The 21,285-nt window shown below is 40.7% G+C and overlaps 1 protein-coding gene across 4 annotated transcripts in view; it reads left to right on the forward strand.

Annotated features, from left to right (window-relative positions):
• The first annotated feature begins 4,596 nt into the window (after positions 1–4,596).
• Positions 4,597–21,285, forward strand: part of OMA1 (OMA1 zinc metallopeptidase) — a 38,223-nt gene continuing 21,534 nt past the window's right edge. The window contains exons 1-8 of one of the 4 annotated variants that reach the window (XM_054981146.1): positions 4,597–4,754; positions 5,399–5,494; positions 6,932–7,453; positions 11,085–11,313; positions 14,236–14,409; positions 14,500–14,607; positions 16,821–16,949; positions 20,973–21,047. In XM_054981146.1, coding sequence (XP_054837121.1) covers positions 6,963–7,453; positions 11,085–11,313; positions 14,236–14,409; positions 14,500–14,607; positions 16,821–16,949; positions 20,973–21,047 — 1,206 coding nt within the window. In that variant the 5' untranslated portion in view covers positions 4,597–4,754; positions 5,399–5,494; positions 6,932–6,962. Of the gene's footprint in view, positions 4,755–4,812; positions 5,495–6,931; positions 7,454–11,084; positions 11,314–14,235; positions 14,410–14,499; positions 14,608–16,820; positions 16,950–20,972; positions 21,048–21,285 lie in introns of those variants that run through there. The other 3 variants (XM_054981147.1, XM_054981145.1, XM_054981148.1) reach the window with 3 other exon arrangements.

The following is a 21,285-nucleotide window of genomic DNA, read 5'->3' on the forward strand; positions in this document are numbered from 1 at the left end:
TTTGTTCCAAAAAATAAATTAAAGGAAATCATCAACAATGTCAACTCCACTGTTACTTCAATACTAATCACCACCACTCAGCAAGCAAACCAGTTGCTTGCTATACATGCATGATCAGCAATGATCATAACAAGAGAGCCTGGGTATGACATTGACAAAATCACAAGCATATTGAAAAATACAACACTGAAATGGAAGCTTTGCCTTGACCTAAAGCTTCAGAAGGATGCACATTGCTTGAAAAGTTTGAACGATTGAAAATTAAAGAATGAAACAATCAAGAAGATGTTGGAAGAAAAATATCTGCTGAAGTCAAGAACAATTCTGGAAGTGCTGAAGATACTGAAGCAGCAGATTACTATTGCAAAAAAGCTTTCCAAGTATGAGGTATATATAAGCCAGTACAGGCAGAACAGTTTAGTGTAATCAATGATAATTCTACAAAACTTTGACTAGCAACAATATGCTTCCGTCTAAAGAAAAAACTGTTGCATTTTGGGGAGGTATATGGGACAACCCAAAGAAGCATTATGCACAAGCAGCATTGATTCATGAAATTCAGAAAGACTTAAGGCCTAGGAATATGCAGGATTTGTTAATTACTACGGAACAGTGGCAAAGTAAGCAGAGAGCATTAAAGACTGGACAGCCCAAGGAAAATATGAATTGCATTGGTCTTGGCTAAAAAAATTACCCAACTTATATCCAGGTTAGCACAGCAATTTAACATAATGCTGCAATCAGTTTCAACTGATAACTGGATGTCAACTGGTAGAACAGTGTTAATTATGAAAGATAAAGGCAAAGGAACAATCCCTAAAAATTACTGACCAATTACTTGCCTGCTAATGTTTAAATTTAATTGAAATAATTGCTGATTCAATTCAACAGCATTTAATTGATAAATATATTTTACCAAAGGAACAGAAAGGAAATTGCCACAAGTCTCACTGAACAAACAATCAATTACTGATCAATAAAATGGTATTAAAAATTGCAAATGCGGAAAACAAATTTGCACATAGCATGGACTGAAAGGCATTTGATTCCCTGCTGCATTCACGAGTTGGAAAAATGTTAGAAATATTTGGATTTACCAGCAATATTAGAAAGTTCTTGTTAGCAACAATGAAAAAATGGTGTACAACACTGACAGCTAATGGCATGGAATTAAGATGTGTCAGTTATTGGGCATGGAATATTTCAAAGTGATTCCCTGTCACTTTTATTGTTTGTCATTGCTATGATACTGCTAATGATGATACTAAATAAAACACATTGCAGATACAAGATTTCTAAGGGAGTGGAGAAAATATCTCTTTTGTTTTATATAGATGACCTTAAATTATACAGAAAATCTGTGGAGGAAACCAAGTCTCTGGTACATACATTGCAAATATTTAGCAAAGTTATAGCTATGGACTTTGGAAATGAAAAATGTGCAATGCTATCCAGGGCCGGCGCGCCCATGGAGACCAGGTAGGCGGTGGCCTCGGGTGCGCGGGCACTGGAGGGGCGCTGGAGGGGGTGTTGGGGGTGGAGGCACGCGCAGCGAAGCTGGCATGACTGGCTGGGCTGCAGCCAGCCACGCCAGCTCCTCTGCGCACTCCTCCACCCCAGCCGGGCGCAGAAGCTGCTGCTGGGGTGGTGCACGGAGCAGCCTCCGCGCGCCGCCCCAGCCCCGGCTCGCAGCTTCTGCGCTCGGCTGGGGCATGTGGCGGCGGCAGCACGGGGCTGCCTGGCTGGCTGCAGCTACTGCAGCCACCCCAGCTCCTCTGCGCACTCCTCCACCCCAGCCGGGCGTAGAAGCCGTGAGCTGCTGCTGGGGCAGCGCACAGAGCAGCCTCCGCGCGCCGCTCCAGCAGCAGCTCGCAGCTTCTGCGCTCGGCGGTCCTCCACGTGCTGCCCAGCCCCCCTGCGGCACATGATGATGTCTGCGATGATGTCATCACGCAGTCCATGGTGCATGCGCGCGCGCACGCGCAGAGCATGCGTACGCCGCTGCAGGCGCCAAAACCTCTGACACCGGCCCTGATGCTATCAATAAAATGAGGGGAAATTACTGAATAGAATGGAATAAAACTTGTGGATAGAAACCGAATCAAAAGCATAGGCTTTTAAGAAAACTACAAATGTTTGGGTATATTGCAAGCTAATGATATTCAGTATACAATAGCGAGGAAAAAAGACTTATGCTGAGCACATTAAAAGGGCCCAAAAAACCTCACTCAAGTCATAAACACCTGGGCCGTCCCAGTGATTTGATACTATGCTGGATTTGTAGATTGGATTTGATACAAGCTGAATTGGATACACTAGACTGTAAAATGAGAAAAATCTTGGCAGCCAATCATGTCCTACATCCTTGAAGCAACATAGATCGACTTTGTCACAAAGTAATGGTGGCGGAGGATTGTTACAAGTAAAACAAGCAGTAGTAGAATAAAAAAGGGTGCTAAATGATTACATCAGGATCAAGAAAGAGAAGATGCTGGATGCCATTTACAGAAGTTAAATTAATTAAAGTTAAGGGTACAAAAGGTGAATGTATAGAAGAAACAATGAAAAACCACATGGAGGCATGGCAAAGTAAACCGCTGCATGGTCAATAAATGAAGAACACTGAGGATAAAGTCAACAAGAGTAATAAATGTAAATGGCTAATGCAAGGAATATTGAAAAAAGTGACAGAAGGTCTTAGGCAGGCATTAAGAATGAATTTATGAAAGCAAAAATTGGAAAGATCACACATGACAGTAGATTACATAACAAAGTGGATGGAATAATTGACCATCTCATCAACGGGTGCACTAAACTCACACAAACTGACTATATAAACTGCTATAATAAAGTAGCTGCAATGCTGCCTCAGAATTTATGCAAAAAGTACGTTACCATCTGTGAAATATTGGTGGGAACATAAGCCCGAGAAAGTTATTGAAAATAAGAAAGTAAAGATTTTGTGGCATTTCAAAATCCAAATAGATTAGAAATTAGAACATAATACTCTGGATATTACTGTGGCTGAAAGTTAGAAAATGATCAATGTAGTAATCCCATGTGACAGTCAAAAGAAAAAGAGACTGAAAATGTAACAAAATATTAGGATCTAAGATCTGAAGTTCAACATCCCTGGGAGAAACATACAATGGTTATTCCAGTTGTCATATGATCGCTTGATGTGATTCCAAAAGGACTAACTAAACACCCAGGTGATATTGGTATCAACAGGATAACAAACGGACAATTGCAAATAGCTGCACTACTTGGAACATGCCACATGCTAAAGCAATAATACCTCACTGACTGCTAGATTCTTGGATAAAATCTGAGTCACTGAAAGGCCAAAAAATTCCTGCCCAAACATTTAATGGACTGTGATAACATTTAATATTAACAACAATAATGACCTTCTCTGTGACACAGGATTTCTGGATTATCTCTCAGGATTCTGAAATTTTGATTGGATAAGAGTACCAGAAGTCAACAAAAGTGGAGACTGAGACATTGGTATTAAATTATTTTTTGTAGCAGTATTGCTGGCTGCAGCTGGAATAATTTTATTACAAGCCTCATCGCTTTATTCTATAATTATTTTTAAACACCCAACTCCTTTATGTCTGCTATTATAAAGAAAGCTCCTTTTTAGCTTGTAAATTTATTCTTCAAACCAGTTTATAACAAACCCCTAAAGATAAAGAAGAACCCAAATTCAAAAACAAATCTTTTCCATGCTGTGAACAGTTTTGGATGGTTTAGCACTACTATCGCATATTAAACTGGGTCGTCTTTGTAAAAATAAGGAATGCAGAACAACCTGATACCCACAGACAAAGAAGAATGCCTACCTAACTCAGGGAAGAGAAAGGCATGTGCAATGCAGCCAGCAGGTTGAAATGCATGGTGTAGGACGGCCTACTGCATGGAGAAAAATATCCTGGCCCTCTAACATAGGCTTAATGGGGATATTATTTACCTCTTGCCATGAAAAGCTTTAACTGTTCATATTCACACAAGAAGCCTCTATTTAAGGGAGAAGACTTCAGAAAATTCCCGAGAGGGCAAATGGGGTGCTGGCTCGTCTGGATTTCCAAACAACCCCGTTCCATTTTCAAACCTCTTAGGGAAAGATAACCATTTTAGCGCTGATGAGAGCAGACATGACTGTGGGCGCAGCGTGGTTTACAGCGTTATATCACACACAAGCCTAGCGACAACCTGAAATACCACCCGCCGCTATTTACTCGGAACTGACTATCCTTAATGATGATACCGCTTAGGATCCCTGCGTCACCCTGAAGCATTCGACTGGAAAAGGTGGGGCTGGGTGGGGGCATGTGGGAGAATCCCGCCCGTCCTCTTCCAGCTAGCCCCGGTGAGGGGCAGTGGGGGAGTCTCATGGGCGGAGTCAGCACTCGCTCGCAGGCGGGCTGAAGCGGGAGGCGAGAGTTCCGAGAGACCCACCCTGGCGCCGAAGCCGAGTCTACACAGTGCCTCACTGAGGTGGCGGAGGGGTGCTGCACCTTGCTTGTTCCAGCATGAACCAGCAGAGCGATAGGTCGCCTGGTTCCGTCCCGCCCCGGAAGAGAAGGGAAAGCAGGCGCCATAGAGCTGAGGCAACGAAGCGGCTTTATGATTATTATTCTTGTTTTAAAGAGTCTGTCTCTGTGGTTGCAAGAGCCTGCGAAGGGGCGGGCGGAAAAACCAGCCTGATAGGAGGCAGCGCCGGCGACCGCCAGCCGTGTTTGCCTGCAGTGTGTACGGGGAACGAAGCAGCCCTTTTTCTCTCTCGGGGGGTCGGGCGGGTGGTGAGGGTGAGTAAGGGGCAGTTGTGTTGATCTATTCTTCCTTTGGAGTTTCCATTTCGTGGAAGAAGGAGGCGAGCTTTTAGACTGCTCTTGCTTTCGCAGAAGCCAGAGCGGGGTGGAGAGAGAAACTTGAAACCGCGCCTAGACGCTTCTGCTTTCGTTCTCTTTCCGCCCATTTCCCTGCAGTAACCTAGCTTGTGTTAGTGGATGAAGAGCGGGGAGAGAGCCAGGGTTGTGTGAGCACTCTAACTTCCAGCTCTCGTTTTCACTGGTAATTACCTAACGAATCGCTGGCGTGTGTGCGTCGATCTCATATTGCTAGAGATCTCTAGTTTTAAGCACTTCTACCTGGAACATCAGAGATTCCAAGAATCCCGTATTTGTTGCAACAGCCATTGTAATTCTTATTTCATCTGTATTTTTTGGCTTGCCCTTCCTCCAAGGATATCAAGGCAATAGGCATCGTTTTTCCTTCATTTTATTCCCGTAACAACCCTGTGAAGTAGGTTAGGCTGACAGAATATTTCACCCCAAATTACTAAGCTTTATGGCATAGGAGGGAATTTTAACTCAACACTTACCTGTTCTAGTCCAACAATCTAGTTGCTGCTGTTCTAAATTGATAAAAATAACACGTGGTCAAGCTTCATGCACCGCAAAGCTCATCCAGCCTGATTAACTAACAGGTATGCTCTTTGGTTGTGCTAACAACCTAGGCCAAATTTCCTGATTTCTAGTTCCAGTTTCCCTAGCAGGCAGTGCTCCCAACCCTCTTAATATAACCACTACTATATATGACCACCACAGAGGGTAAAAGAAAGTTGGTGACTCCTACTTGAGCATCTTGTGGTGGATGTTATGTGAGTTCCAGCATCACACATAATCCTGGAATTTCAAGTGATACATAGTTTTATTTTGGTGCTTTGGGGGACATTCTATCACCACCTTTTTCTGTGGTCAGTAACTAATGGTGTTAGCCATTTCTTTCACACCAAACAATGAGGGGGTGTAATTTATTTGTATTTGTTATTTATATTCCACCTTTCTTATTGGGACTCAAGGTGGATTACACAGAATAAGTCAATGCAATCAACAGGTTGGGACATCCAATAAATAATGCAATAAGATTTGGATTGTAGGAATCTGGGATCAACCAGAAATCTAAAAGAGAGCGGAAGCACAAGTATTAACATGATACATTAAATGATGTAAAAATTAAATAGTAGGATCCACTTAAAGCAACAGACAGTACAAACTGTACACAGTAATATAGACCACAGTCCCTCCCTAACCCTTGACCCAAATATCTTTCTGAACCATCACAGCCCTATTACGTATGTAGAAAAACCCTCATGAATAATTCAATTTTGCATAATTTGCAGAAAGCCGGGAGAGTGGGAGCTTTCCTGATGTTTTCAGGCAGGTCATCTCAAAAGGTGCGTGGGGCAGTCACAATAAAGAATGTATACAGGCAGTTGTTGATTTTGCCTGTTAAAGGTTGGCACCTGCAGAAGGCCCTGCTCAGATGATTAAAGCTGTAGTGGCAGAACATGGTCTGTTTTTAAAACTTCTAGCTTCTTTCACTATTACTTAAAATTTAACTTGAAATCTATAATAGCAAATACCACTTTTGTACATATTTTAATAACAGTTGCTTTTAAAATTTACTGTAGTGTTCTTTTTGGACATTTTTATTTGTCAGTTTAACCTAAATGTTTCAGAACAAGTTTTTGCATTGGTCTTCCTTGCAGTTGCCTCTGGGATACAAAGTATACATTTGCAGATTATCTTCCCTTCTCCATTATGACAGGGACTGGTGCTGCTGGCCTTGTTATAGGGAGAGCCAGTATGTCGTATGAGTTTTCATTTACTGGAAAATACATGCATTGTTAATGATAATAGGTGTGTGAACCTCCTCTCTGCATATGGGCTGTGTGTGAGTCAGCTAATGGATGTAAAATCCCCTCTTCACTCTGATTTACCTAGAGGCTTATTTGATATCCTTTTCTTTAAGCGTTATGGATTTGAGGTTTCTGTTTGTCCCCAAAACATTCAAAAGTGGGTACTATAAAACAGCATAGTGTTGTATTGCTGTAATGGTCTTTATGATGACCTTTACTTAGGTGCCGAAGTGGAATGCATTGAGAGAGTGAGATGGCTGCCCTTGGTGGTTCAAGATTAGCAGGCAGGAACTGTGCTTTAGTTCGATTGACCTCTTTGTTCAACTGGAGATCGTGCAGTAATCCTTACAAGTTTTCCAGCAAAACCTTTAAGGGATGGCAGCATCAAGAGAATAAGTGCCAAACATGGGATAAAGGCAATAGTCCAAGATGCTGTTTTATGACTGGAAGTTTCAAATGCCACAGACACTTCGCTACTAGAAGCCAAGGATGCTTTTTAAATCTGAAAAATACTGAAATACGAAGTGCATACAAGTCTTCTATAAGGCCCTGTATGTTCCCTGAGAAATGGCTGGAAAGGAATACATTTTCTTCAACACTTCCTTCTTGGAAGTTACAAAATGTTGCTGGTGTTCAGATCTTCAGGTTTTTTCATACGTCACCATCATTAAAAGCTGCTCCTGTTCCTATCCTGTGGATGATCTTGAAGCCAGCTCAGAAACTTCTTGCTATCATCCTTGGGAGGTAAAGTATGAATGGGGAAATGGAATGTAATATATAGGACTGTGCTGTTATAGAGATTTATGGATAAGCCTAGGGTAACTGACAAACATTTCATATACATGATTGTAATGTTTACAGGTACTTTTTGACCGTACTGAGAAACTTTATGACAGTGTTATCCCAGCCCCTTTGCTTGCCTATTCAAAGCCAAACGAGGCAGCCAAGAGAACACTAAAGAACTATCCTACCTGTTTCAACCAGTCTTAAAAGGCCAAGAAAAGAAACCAGGCTAGCATTGGCACTGTGGCTCTCTTTTCCTCTTACAATGTGTTTGCATGTTCTCTCTCAAAGGTGGGTTGGTTAGGCTTAGAGTGCTTACAGGGGGTGGGTTAAGCTTAGAGTGCTATTTCTGATTCTAGGAAAGAGGTTTGGCAGCAGTTGGTACGAAGTGAGTAGATGTTGCTATTCACCTGTGTGGCTGAGCCTATGTGTTTCTTGCCCCAGGTGAGTCACAATTTGCATCTCTATAGTTAATCATTTAAATGTATATCCTATGCTTGTCATGAAATGTGAAAGTAGCCCCTGCTTTTTAGTAACATTGAGTGTTCAGGTGGTAGATTATCAAGTTAAAAATGTTTTAGAATATTGGAAGTACTAACCACTTGCTTGAATTGGAATTATGGGTACCTGGCTGAAGCTGGAGGCCTACACATTTTATATTAGGTATGCTACAACTGTGTCATCCCAAATAAAAAATAAGCATAAATATTTAGTCACTTGGAAGAAAATAACGAGAAGAAATAAAATTTTCATTAAGTATAACTGGCACGACGTCACACTTTGACTGTGGCCTAGGTGAAGAATGTTATTTATGTGTCTTTGATTAAAGCCAGAGATCTTTTCTTCAAATATTAGAATCTTTTGATAGTATTTCCTGTTTGTTCAAAATAAATTAGAACATTTTGTTATCTATGGTGAGGAGAACACTGTGTAACTTTCATTTTGAGGTAATTCTTACCATCTTTCAGTTTTTAACTCCTCTCCAGTGTGTTCAATTTCATTCTTAGCTTTGTCCAGCTTACTGTACAGAGTATATTTGAAAATGATTAAAAACTGAATCTGGACAGAGGAAATATTTTGTGGTCTCTCCTCATTGTTCAGTGGCTAGATATTGTACTCTCCTACTTGGAGATAGTGTGCATACATCAGGGCAGCAGATCTGTGTATATCACTCCCCCACCCCATGTATGGACAGTATATTGTGCAATGTGGGTGTATGCTGACAAAGTTTCTCATGGTCTTCCTCCTCATAAAAGGATTAAGTAAATGCTCACATAAAATGGGGAGTATAGACAGTGTAGGGAGGGGTCAATGTCTCCTGCCTTATCTTGCACAAGATATTTCTGGATTAACAACCACTCCTGTCACCTTTGAACTCACCTTGATACCCAACCTTTAATTTATTATTTTACTCATTTGAGGTCTCTATTTGTGCCAAGAAAGGTGCAAAAGAGCAAGGTGTAAACTGGCCTTCAGACACCTTTTAATCAGTTTAGACCAGGATTCAAATTATTCTGCGGTTTCATGCAAGGTGCTTGTGTTAGTCCAGTGCATTTTTTGTTGTGCTCTGAACAGTTGGCTTCATCTCCCTGTGTTATATGACAAGCTGTCTTTTAAACGCTTCTCAGTTTTGAAAGCATTTTTCCTTATGGCAAAGAAGGCTGCAGTTGGAAAAAACCAAGTCTAAGTTGCCTTTAGGCTGCTGGAACAAGTTTCATAGTTGGTTTCTTGCCATAACCTTTACATTCAGTAGGCATGCTAAGTAACAAATGATGCTGTGGTTGTTATTGAATCATATATATTCTGTTGCTGTGTCTATTTGGTTCTAAATAACAAATAATTAGATTCCTCTGAAAAAAGTAATGACGTGTGTGACAACTTTTTAAAAATCCTACCCATTAACCTATTTTTTCTCAGTAAAAAATACTCTTAAAATAAATATCACTTAAAATGTTTGACATGTCTTCATCTTCTCAACAATATAATTTGTAAAAGCTCTATATAATATTAAATATTTCTCATCCATTTAATATATTTTTACTTTATTGCTTTATTATTCCATTTTGAAAGGTCTTCTGAAGATAATTTAAAAAAAAAAACTGTAAAAGATACGGACTTGGACCCTATCAAAAATTTCTACTTCCAGAAGGATTTCTGTCAGTGGAGCCACACTCATGTCCTCCCTTCCACTGCAGTCCACATTGTCCCTTGGCGGACTGAGGACCCCAGGAACAGCATGATGAGGGAGTTGGAGGTCTGCAACAAGATGGGGGTGGAAGTTGGAAGTTCTGACACTGGAAACCCTCTATGGAATCCAACCCATTTTCTTTAAGTTTAAAGAATTGGTTATAACTGCCACTTAGTTCTAGAATCATGATTTAACATTTTCCTTTTCTTGCATAGTTTTTGTGCCCCTCTTTCTCTTAACTGCATACGTGCATCCGAAATGACAGATCTGTCTTTCAAGAGAGTCAGTGTAGTGTAGAGGTTCGAGTGTTGGATTAGGATTTGGGAGATTCAGGATCAAATGACGAATGTCATTGAGTGACCGTGCACCAGCCAGTTGTTGTTAGCCCAACATACTGCACATGGCTGTTATGAAGATAAAATTACTGAGGTGAAAACTATTCATACTGCCCTGAATTTTATAGAAGGGCAGGATAAATATGTGATGGTGGCTAGATCTGTGCTGCTTAGATCAGTGCTATGTATATTACTCTTTGTTACTGTTTTTCTGTTGATTTGCACTTCTAGGAAAGATATATTTAACTGGCCTGGAATTTTAATTTTCAGACTATTCTTTTTCTTTACTTGTCCTTTCAAACTCTGTGTTCTTATATAGTAATTAACTCTGTTGCATGTATCCCTGTTTTGATGGGCATAAAGAGTGAGGAAACTGCCTGTGGTTTCAACCTGCCTGTCCCCGCTGCCCCACTGTGTTTTGACTGAGTAAAAAGCTTCCTTTTGCTTTCTGCGCAGTTTATCTCTTTTTTCCATCAGCTGTGATCCTTTCCTGGTATCTGTGCACAATCCTCAACTTCCATTCCTTAGAATTCTCAAAGCACACATGCATAGCCAATGGGTTTCCCCCATATTTTGTACCTCTATTGAGACACAGGGGTGTGCATGTCTTGTGTGTCCAAAACCAAATCTTCAAATCCAATAGTCCCCCTCCCTCCTCTTTTCCTGCCTCTTTTTTATGCAGCCAGTGTGTTCTGTACAATATAGGGAGTGACTGAGCATTGGGCTGAACAGCATTGCACACTCAAAGCTTACTTTATTGATTTGTTCTAGTGTTTAATTTTGGTGTCCTTGGAATTTTTGTGCTTTACTTTGGTGTTTCAAATGCAGGTTCAGGAGGAGCCTGCCTATACCTTTGTTCCACTTGTCCAGGTTTGAGCATTTTGGCTATAAATACAAACTCTGATAGGTGCAGTCACGTGCACCTCTGTTATTATCTTTGCCATTGTGGCATTGCTCAAGAAAAGAGAGTTGCATTCTGAGAATATAGCAAGGGGGCAGGTACGCATTTGCTATAAGAGTAAGCTATATCGTCAACTTATTTCAACTTCATAATACTTGTACCTTACAGGAGTATAAGAAAATGGTGGCGTGCCCTTCCTCAAAACAAGAAGGAGTTATTTAAAGAAGCTGCAAGAAGAAATAAATGGAAAATAGTCTTGGGCCTGTGTAGCTTAGGAATTATATTTGTCATGTTTTATTTTACACATTTGGAGGAGACACCAATCACTGGACGTGCTCGACTTCTGGTATTTGGGAAGGAGCATTTCACTGAATTGTCCCAAATAGAATATAACATGGTAGGTAGTTTTAAAAGCAAGCAAATAAAAAATCTGCCTAACTTCATTTTTTTCCTTCTTAAAAAAATCAAGTGCTTTTCTTGTAGTAATGTAATATAAGAGAGAGAGATTGGTGGTGAAATAATCCTTGAGGAGGACATGCACCAGATTGTATGAGTATGGAATTTTTACAGTGAAATCCTAAGCAGAGTTACTCCAGTTCAAGCCCCTTTTTTCCCTTTTTTGCATTATATCATCCATGTCTGGTTTTAAAATTAAGCTTGCCAAACCAGCTGGATGACTTGCTGTGGATTGTTTCATTTGTTATGAATTGTCTGAAGTTCTTATAAGGCTAGTATGTCTTGAGCCTGTGTACGTGGCTTGCTTCTCAGATCGTTCCTCTAGCCCTTCTCTCTCTCATGGACAGATACAGTTCATCTTTTTCAGAGAAGAGGGCTTTCCTTCTGAAGTTGGACTGCAGTTGGGCAAAGATTCTTTTCCTATGGCTATGGATCAATAAAGAAATCTTAGAACGGGATCCAGTGCCCTTTCTCTGAACTACCTGAATTAACCTAGGCATAGTTGGCAAGACCATGGTATTCCATTTCCATAAATGAGGTAGTGTTGTAGTTCTTCTTGAAGTTTAGAAAAGCTCCAAAGTTCCATGGGTTGTGAGGAACAATAGATTCAGAATAGATTCAGCGCCAGCATTCAGGGATGTTATTGGGGTGTTTGGTGTGGGCATTATCTTGGCTGTTTCTCCCAGTCTGTCGGTTTTAATAGTTATGATTTTATCTATATCATCAGAAACTGCTTTAATTGCTTATCAGAAAGCAATATATAAATATTTTATATAAATATCCGGGGGCCAGTTATGGGAGGAGTGTTCCATGCCTTTCTTCGTTTAGTTTTTCTGTTTGGGCAGAGTAATGTAGATCCGGGCATCTAAGTTGTGATGGCAACAGGTTGTACACCTTAACTACCTCCTTCTTGCCCTGTGCTGACTGTAATTTTACTCTTCTTTCACAGTAAGAAACTGACTGCACAATCATAGGAGGAGTCTCCTCTGTCTAAGTCCATCAATATAAGCAGGCTTAGACTTTAGAAATGCTGCATCTTGTTATGAATATGGTCTAAAAAGAGTGGGTGGTGGTACTTTGTACCACTACAGTTTATATGCATGTCACAATGCTTAAATCCCTTCCTTGTGGAATTTTCTTTGGAAATGAATGGGGATAATTTTAGTTCAGGTGTACATTCCTTTGCATGGGAATAGAAGCATAAATTAAACCAGTTTATTTGTTGTGGGTTTTCTCTTGTGAAACCCCATGAGTTGTAGGTATAAGAGTTCTTAGTGCATTCATAAGTTAACTTTGAATTAAAGGAGACTACTTTAACTAGGTTCAGTAATGATTGCTTTTGGGGTATAGGTAAACCTGGGATCTTTAGAAAGATCAGATTGATGACCCTAACAATAAATATTGGGGTAATGTTTGTTCAATAAAGAAAACACATCTGTAAACATAAATGTCAAATACTGTTGTGAAATAACTTTGGTTGACTTTTTCAAACTGAAATGATAAACTGATAAAAATAACGCAAAAAGGAAAGCAATTAAAAAGGAAGAGTTAAACACAACAATAAAAGTAGTAATAATTTCGAATTTGAGAAACCTTGTAAACATTTTATAGCTATACTTTTCTACATTCCCATTAAGGAGGTCATAGTAATTGTAGGGAAGATGAAAGCTTAAGCACAGAAAAGAGGCAAGAGACAGGAAGTTAGAATAATAAAATGTCCAGGAGAAAGAGTTTTCTCCAGGTGTTTCACTGGCTCTGTGATTTCTCAGTAGTAGTCATTATTGCTAGATAAGAAGTTTATTAAAAGGAAATTCTGTACAGCAACTTTTTCTGGTTCATAGGAAAACAAAAATTTGCCAGACTTAATAGTCCACTTTGCACAACAGATTTCAGAGGGGGTGGGTATTGTTACATTTCCACTACTGAGACTGCTGGGTTAGAGGGATGTTTGGTTTATTGGTTCTAACTGGCAGCAACAATCCAGATTCTCTGTCAGGTCTTTTTTTGTTGTTCTTCTTCACATTCTCTTTGTGTTCAGGTGTCACAAGAAACTTGTCTGTTCACTAAGGGCATGGTTGCAGCTCGTTGCCATGCTCATGCATTCCCTCCTTCCTACCCTCTTACGGAGAGCACAGTTGAAGGCTTCCTCTTTGCGGAAGCCTTAATTTCTGTGATGTCCAAGTGCAGGCACCAAGGCAAATACGAGTTTGTTTTATGCTCACAGCTGGGATTCTAAAGCATGCATCAGTGACAGTTTAGAACTGTAGTTTGTGGGAAATGAACCCCAGTTTTTCCAAGTGTCTGTATTTGGATTTGGTTGCCAAGGTGAAGGAGTTTGATTCAAGATTTCTGAAACCAGGAAGCTTTCAGTCACGCTCTGCAAGTGAGGGAGGAGAGAGAGAGGTATGTTAGCACAGCGGCGAGCAGTGCTAGTGCTGCCATGTGCAAAGAGAAGTTTCTTGTGACATCAGAATGCTGTCCATCATAACCTGAGATGCTAGTGATTGAAAACTACCTGTTCTGCCATTTGACATTCTCAAATACTTGAGCTTTAACATTATTTTTCCTTTAATTAAGGAAGGTTACAATTACAGGGGATGAGAAACTTTGCTTTTACAGCTATTTAACAAGCAGCACTTTTAAAAATATGAATATACTGTTTTACTGATGTACTATTTATTAATTCCATTTATCCGCTTCCTTTTCCTGAATTAAGTACTTTGTTCAAGCAGAGTTTTAAATCTTATATTCCACAGACTGTTTTGTGTCTTTTCTCAAACAATATGTAACATAGAATGTATCTTTTTTCCCTCTTGAATTGGATTGCCCCAATTTTAATTTCAATTTTAATTTTTAATTTCAGTGGATAGAAGAATTTAAAGACAAAATGTTACCTGAAAGAGACCCTCGTTACCAAGTTGTAAAAAAAGTTGTTAGTCACCTAGTTGAAAGCAACAAAGATGTTCCACAAATCTCAGAGTTCAAATGGACTATCCATGTTGTAGAAGAGCCAGGCATCAATGCTTTTGTATTTCCAGTAAGTAAAACATGGAAACCAAATTGCAGCTTGGAAAGAAGCTACTGAAACAGCTTGTTTGTGATATGTTTTTCCCCTTTTGGTCTGTAGAATGGACACATATTTGTTTTCACTGGTTTGCTGACAGCCGTGTCAGATATCCATCAGCTGTCTTTCATTTTGGGCCATGAAATTGCTCATGCTGTTCTGGGACATGCTGTAAGTGCTCTTTTTTCTTTTTTTAAAAAAAACTTTTTGTTTAAATATTGATGTTTCTTTTATGATGATACATTTTGTTTGTGGTTGCAGTCAGTAATGTGGAACACCTCTGCTTTTGCTGCTGCTGTGTACTAGTCTATAGCCTACTTCAAGAAGAATTATAGGCAAAGGCGGACTGCATCTGTGGTCTGTGTGGTTGTGTCATTTACTGAACTGACATAGTCATCATTAGATTCTACGAATGTAGATAACACCTGAATAAAGCTTAAGTCTGTGTTTTTTGAACAAGGAAGGAAAGTAGAAAGGTTCAACTGTGTGTATAAAGTTGCTTAATATCAGACTGATATTTCAGAAGTAAATGACAAGATTTGCTTTACCATCCTATGTAAAGTTACACCGTTCTAAGCCCATTGACTGGACTTTGAACGATGTAATGCTGCTTGGAATATCACTGTAAGGCGCACAGACTTAGCTGTAAGTATGGAAATGACCCCAATGTGCCTGACTGAAATAAGATTTCTGTTTGTGTGTGTCAGGCCTGGCTGGGGGATTCTCTCAGACTCTCCACTTCATCAAACACAGTTGTATGAGTTAAAGGTCTTTATTAGATATTGCTCCCTAGAAGTGCAGTTGTACATAATAATTGCCTGGAATAACAAAGCAAAGTCTTCCCCAAAAGGTTATACCTCCAGTCCCCTCCCCACAATTCAAACAAGAGTCAGTTGAAGTTGGCACGGAACTGTGAAGTGCAAAAGTCCTGAAAGAGATGCAGAGCTGAGTTTCCCATGGTTGCTTCCCAGACGCTCAGTCCCAGCTGTACTGATAACACCACTCAACCCAAGCAAAGCATAGCCAAGATACAGTGAGGGAAGAAAGAAACTACTCTACTACTCATCCACCCCAGTAGATATACATTCACAGGTATGGCAGGCAGGTTGGCTTGCCTGTCTGACAGTATCTGCCACTTCTTTTACGATTATTATTACATATTCCATGGTAGATCCTTGCATAACTACATCTGCAGTATGAAGGGTGAGAGGGCAAAGATTCATCTACAAGTTGAGCATCTCATACAACTATTTTGATTTAAACTATCATTTTTAGAATGCTTTGTTATTTCAAGATGTAGGCTTTTTAAAAATACCTATGCATACCCACTGCATATAATGGCTATTCTTATCAATTGGGGTAGGAGGGAGCCTGGGAAGAAGGGAGGGGGAAGTTGGAAGAAGTCCTTTAAAGGCAGGCTCAGTAGCAAGGTCATGGAGGGTTGTGTAGGAGTGGTTGTAGAGAGAGAGAGGAGGAGGAGAAGAGAAGAGAAGAAGTTCACCTGGCAAAGGACGGTGCAGGAGGGAAGAACAGAGGCTACAGAAGGATAGGTCCGTAGGTGGCTGAGAAGGTGCAAGGATGATGTAACCCCTCCCTCCTTCCACTATCCAGGGGACAATCCCAAGCCTGCTGGGGGCCAAGGCCCCTCCCATGGATACGCCCAGAGCTCCGCCGCTGCCATGGCGGAACCAGACAAGGCAATACATTTGCTGCTAGGTCTGCCTGCCATGCAGCTTTATAGAGGTATCTGGAAGGAGGACTTGATGCTGCTGTTTCAAAATCACTATTATTTGGAGCAACTGCAGATTTTTTTCCCCTGTACCAGCTGGTTCCTGGATCTGGCTGGTGGATGGATCCTACTGTAGCCACATTGACTCGGCAACATGACAGCAGGCTGTCTTACTGGCTGGCTGTGGAAGGCATGGGGATCCTGTCCCTATTACTGTAGGTTTGCTTTACCCTAGGAGATCCCCTTCGCCAACAGAATAGCTTTGCAGCAATAGTAATAGCTACCCATGCCTCTCTGTTATAATAGAACAGTAGCTAGTACACATATATAAACATTAGCTGTTGGGATAATTCCAGTGGTGTAATACACACATACTAATGTGAGGGTTGTTTTCTTCATGTTACCTTACCCACTATTTTAGCAAGTCACTGTCCGTTCCCCTAAATTTTACATTCTGACTTATTTTTTAAAGTGATTCAGCAATCTCCTACTGGATGTCCTTTCCAAAAGCAGCAATTTGCATGTTGGCAAGAGTGGAAAAGGGATTTAAACTGTTTCCTTTTAAAAAGAAAGTCACTGTAATGATTACAGGAAGTCATATGTATGTGACATTAGCATACAAATAGCTTAAAATATCATTTTCTTCTGTTTTAAGGCTGAGAAAACCAGCTTGGTACACTTCTTGGATTTCTTCTCTCTCATTCTTCTTACAATGATCTGGGCTATCTGTCCTCATGATAGCTTAGCAATGATAGGCCAGTGGATCCAGGCCAAGTTTCAGGAGGTAAGATGGGCTCTGCACCTTGCTTCATTTTTTAATTTTTTCTGAGTTCCAGTAATATTTTTGTATCTCTGTGTTACAACACACTGGCCTCTTTCAGAAACTGGATGCTGGGTTAGATGGACCTTATGGCTGATCCAGCAGAATTTTCCTTACATTCTTAAGCCAGCTTGAATGGTGGTACCTAGAACACTGGAAGCAGTTATAATTCAGCCTGAATGCTGGACTTACTGGTTTGTGTCTTCCCATGCAAAAAGTGAAGAAGATTTTGGCCTCTCAGCTTAGAAAAGCCAGTGGAAGGAAGTTATAATAGAGGTATAGATTTGCATGTTACACATTTTACTTATTTATCTAAAACATCTCTATGCTGTATTTCCTCCTAATTCAGGATTCTTAAGACAGCAAACGTTTCAAACATTAAAACATTTCAGACATTAAAAAGCATTTAAAATACAATACAATATAAACATATATGGATATAAGTACATAAAAACAGAAACAAGGAAGGCTCATAAGAGTTACTGAGGGAAAGTCAAACAAAGCAAAAAAGTCTTCACCCACTGGCAGAAGACAATAGAGGGAGACAGACGAATCTCCCTGGGGAGGGAGTTTCAGTGCTTTGACTGGGAAGGCCCTTTCTTGAGTTGATACCTGTCTAGTCTCAGATTGGGCGGGGGGGGGGGAACCTGAAGAAAGGCCAGTGAAGATGACTGGAGTTGTTGGGTAGGTTCATACAGGAGTAAGCTGTCTTTCAGGTATGCTGGCCTCAAGTCATACAAGGTGTTAAAGGCCAATACCAGTGTTTTAAATTGGGAACCAGTATAGATGGAAGAAGACCGGAGTGATAATGGTCCCTATGACCTACTCCAGTCAGCATTCTGGCCTCAGCATTCTGTATCAATCTTAGGTTCCATACAGTCTTCAAGGACGGCCCCATGTAGAATGCATTTCAGTAATCTGATCTAGATATTACCAGGGCATGCACCATAGCAGCAAGATCTTTCTTGCCTAGGAGTTGCTGCAGCAGGCTCACTAGCTGATGAAAGTTGCCATTGGGCTCTAAGGCCGACACTTTATCCAGCAGGAAGGCTGGGTCTGGCAAGACCCCCAAGCTATAAATCTGCTCTTTTGGGGGCAGTGCAACCTCATCTAGAACAAGAGAGATCCCATTCCCTATGTCAGATTTCCCTCTACCAATAGCACCTGTTGTGTCTAGATTTAAGTATCATATAATGACTACTCAATGCTAAAACCAGCAGTAGACTAAAAAAAAAAATTGATGGACTTATTCATGAAAGATATAAAAATATATCTAATTCTCAACATGGCCCCATCTGTGGATACTTAAATCCTGAGACTGGAACCATGAACAGACAAGACAGTTCTTTTTACAAACCTGATAATAGCCCCAGGCTTGCAGAAAAATCTGAAATATATAAAAAAATAAAGGGGGGGGTTAACCCACCAAATAATAAAAGTACCTGAACCTTTAAGAAATTGGTGCCCTCTGAGATTGTGCTAGGCACCACAGTGTTTAGTGTACCACAGCAATATTGCTAACATTCAAACCTTCGTTTCAGTCAGTATAAGGGAATGAGCAGGAAGAAGCTTTTTTCGGGGTTCTTTTGGCTTCCAAGTCCACCCCTGTTTCCTTCCTGCCATGGAGATAGGACTTGTGGGTGGTCAGGCCCAGCAGCAGCTATCAGGCAACTTACACCACTCAGCCAGGTGTCATGATGGCTATGACTTGATGCCGTACAACTCTCCTAGGCTCAGCAGCAGCAACCATGCAACTTTCTTAATATACCTCACAGGATTGTTTGGAGGATAAAATTGTTATGAGGATAAAATGCATCCTGAAGTCTCCATAGAACGCCATATAGTTGTACATCCATTGAGCCAATATTGTGCTTTTGTTTTACACATATTAGGGCACACCCTATAGATTGAGAGCCAGTTTGGTGTAGTGGTTAAGAGCGCGGACTCTAATCTGGAGAGCCGGGTTTGATTCCCCACTCCTCCACTTGAAGCCAGCTGGGTGACCTTGGGCTAGTCACGGCTCTCTGGAGCTCTCTCAGCGGGGATAATGATAGCATACTTTGTAAACCGCTCTGAGTGGGCATTAAGTTGTACTGAAGGGCTGTATATAAATCGAATGTTGTTGTTATTATTATTATATCCCCCCGAAACAATGCAGATAGTCCCAGAACCTCCAGTGCTTTGAGAGCCTTCTGCTGGGCTTTTCATGGCTTGCTGCTGCAAGGCTCATTAACCAGAAGCAGGGAATAAGTGGTCTGGCTTTCTCTCTAAAGTTCTGAATTACACTTGAACTTCCTGACAGTCAGGATAAAATCAAAGGCACGGGAAAAGGCAGTTCAGTAATCTAACATAAAATGGCTGAGAGAACTGTCAGGATGATCAATGATACTTCAGCACTAGGCTTTCTTTAAAGTGCGCAAGTTGCCAAACGTAGTTCTTTGCTCATTTTCACATTTGGCAGTTTCCTCCGTGTTCCAGGAATGAAAAAAACGTCCGTGGTGGCATTTTTAAAGGAGGTAGGAAAACCGGAATTGCAGGAACCTAATGATTTTACTGCTGCTGTTTCCTGGTTGCCAGAATGGTGTGGGCTGGTTATGATGCTGTTGCTTCAGGTGTGTTATTTGTACCAACAAACATCCCTTATCAATCCCTTTATCATGGATTGTAAACTTTACTATGGCAGAGTGGATCCAAAACTACTTGATTGCTTGACCTCCAGTGTTCTATAGAGGTGGTGGTGGTGGTGGGAGCTTTTTACAGTTCAGATCTTTTAAAAATATGCCTGTGAGTTTTGATGACCCACAGTAATTGGTTCGTCACATTTTGTGTGTGTGGGAGGGGATATCTCAACATGTTGTTTCCTGTTACCATGCAGGAAAGATTATTACAGATGAATCTGAAACGATTGTCCTATCAGTATACTCAGTTCTCAGTAAGAACTTGTGGAATAAATGAATCTTTTTCCAAATGTCAGTATTGTCAATTGATATTTTTGAAAGGAGAGTAAGCTTTTGAAATATATATTTACACAGGAATTGGAAGGGTACCACAATACTGACGAGAACAGGATAAAATAGGTGGGGGAAAATTAAACGAATAGGAACTGAATGGAAGAACCACCACCAAGAAGATTCAGGGGCCAATGTACCTTGCCCTTGCAAGTGAAAATTCTGGCATGGAATCTGGCAACTGTCTAGAAACCAGTGACTCAAGATACCAGTGACTCAAGCCCATGTAGTCATTCATAATCAAAGAACAGGGTCTTAAAATGTTGGTTGAGCAATGTCTGGTGACGTTTTGGGAATTGGGTGGCAGATGGATCAGAGCTGGGCAGGACTTCTGGTGTTTGGGATGGAGATTGTCTCAGTACAGTCATCCTTTTTTACTGCCTTTGTTCTATGCCCGTGTGAGTATATGATGCCCTCTCTGACCCTGGGATACAGAAGGGCAGTGTATGGGTGAAAATGCTGTTCTACTAGGAGTTTTGGCAGGACATGGGGAAAGATGGCTAATTGCCCACTTTCAATTTTCCCAGAACTCCTCAGTTTGTTAGTGCTGTGTGATAATCCACATCACATAATAGCTAAGAGGTAAACTTAGCTAAGAGGTCTGGGTGGTTGCCAGTGAGAATGGTAGGAGGCGAATTTCTGTGTTCTCAGTTACAAATTCACAGGTGGCCTTAAGCACACCACTCTCATTTAGCCCTTGCCATCTAGAGCATCTTCCTGATTGTATAGAGTAAAGCAGTGGGGAGGGGGACAGGACTCCTCAACTCTCCTCTGCATGCTGTACAGATAAAAGCTGTCACTGTGGTTGGGTTCTGTGCTTCATTCCATTAACAGTGGAACTTTCGCTGCTTGTGCAGAGCTTTGCCATTAGCCAGTATTGTATTTATGTACAGCATTTGCAGTCTCCCTTTCTCAAGAAAGTCTCAAATATCCAGTCCTAGGAAGAGCAAACTTTCGGTGTTTTTTCTTTTCTTTCTAGTTGCTGTTTAATATGCCGTATGACAGAACTTTAGAAGCTGAAGCAGACAAAGTTGGACTTCAGTTTGCAGCTAAGGTAATTCATTTTATGGACAGAATACCAAATGCTCTTTTTGCTTCCTTCTGTTTGGGTGTAGTTCACAGCCTTTTATGGAGCAGATTTTTTTTTTGTGGAAAACTAATTTGATAACTATACCTATAGTGCCACCTAGTGTTAATAAGAAATGGTGCCTTCTATTAGAATTTGGAGGGACATAAACTGCTTTGCTGGCAGAGACTGATTCGTCTAAAGAATCATTGACTTATAGGTATTT

This window comes from Eublepharis macularius, chromosome 5 (assembly GCF_028583425.1).
Source record: "Eublepharis macularius isolate TG4126 chromosome 5, MPM_Emac_v1.0, whole genome shotgun sequence".
In the NCBI taxonomy this organism is placed as follows: domain Eukaryota; kingdom Metazoa; phylum Chordata; class Lepidosauria; order Squamata; family Eublepharidae; genus Eublepharis; species Eublepharis macularius.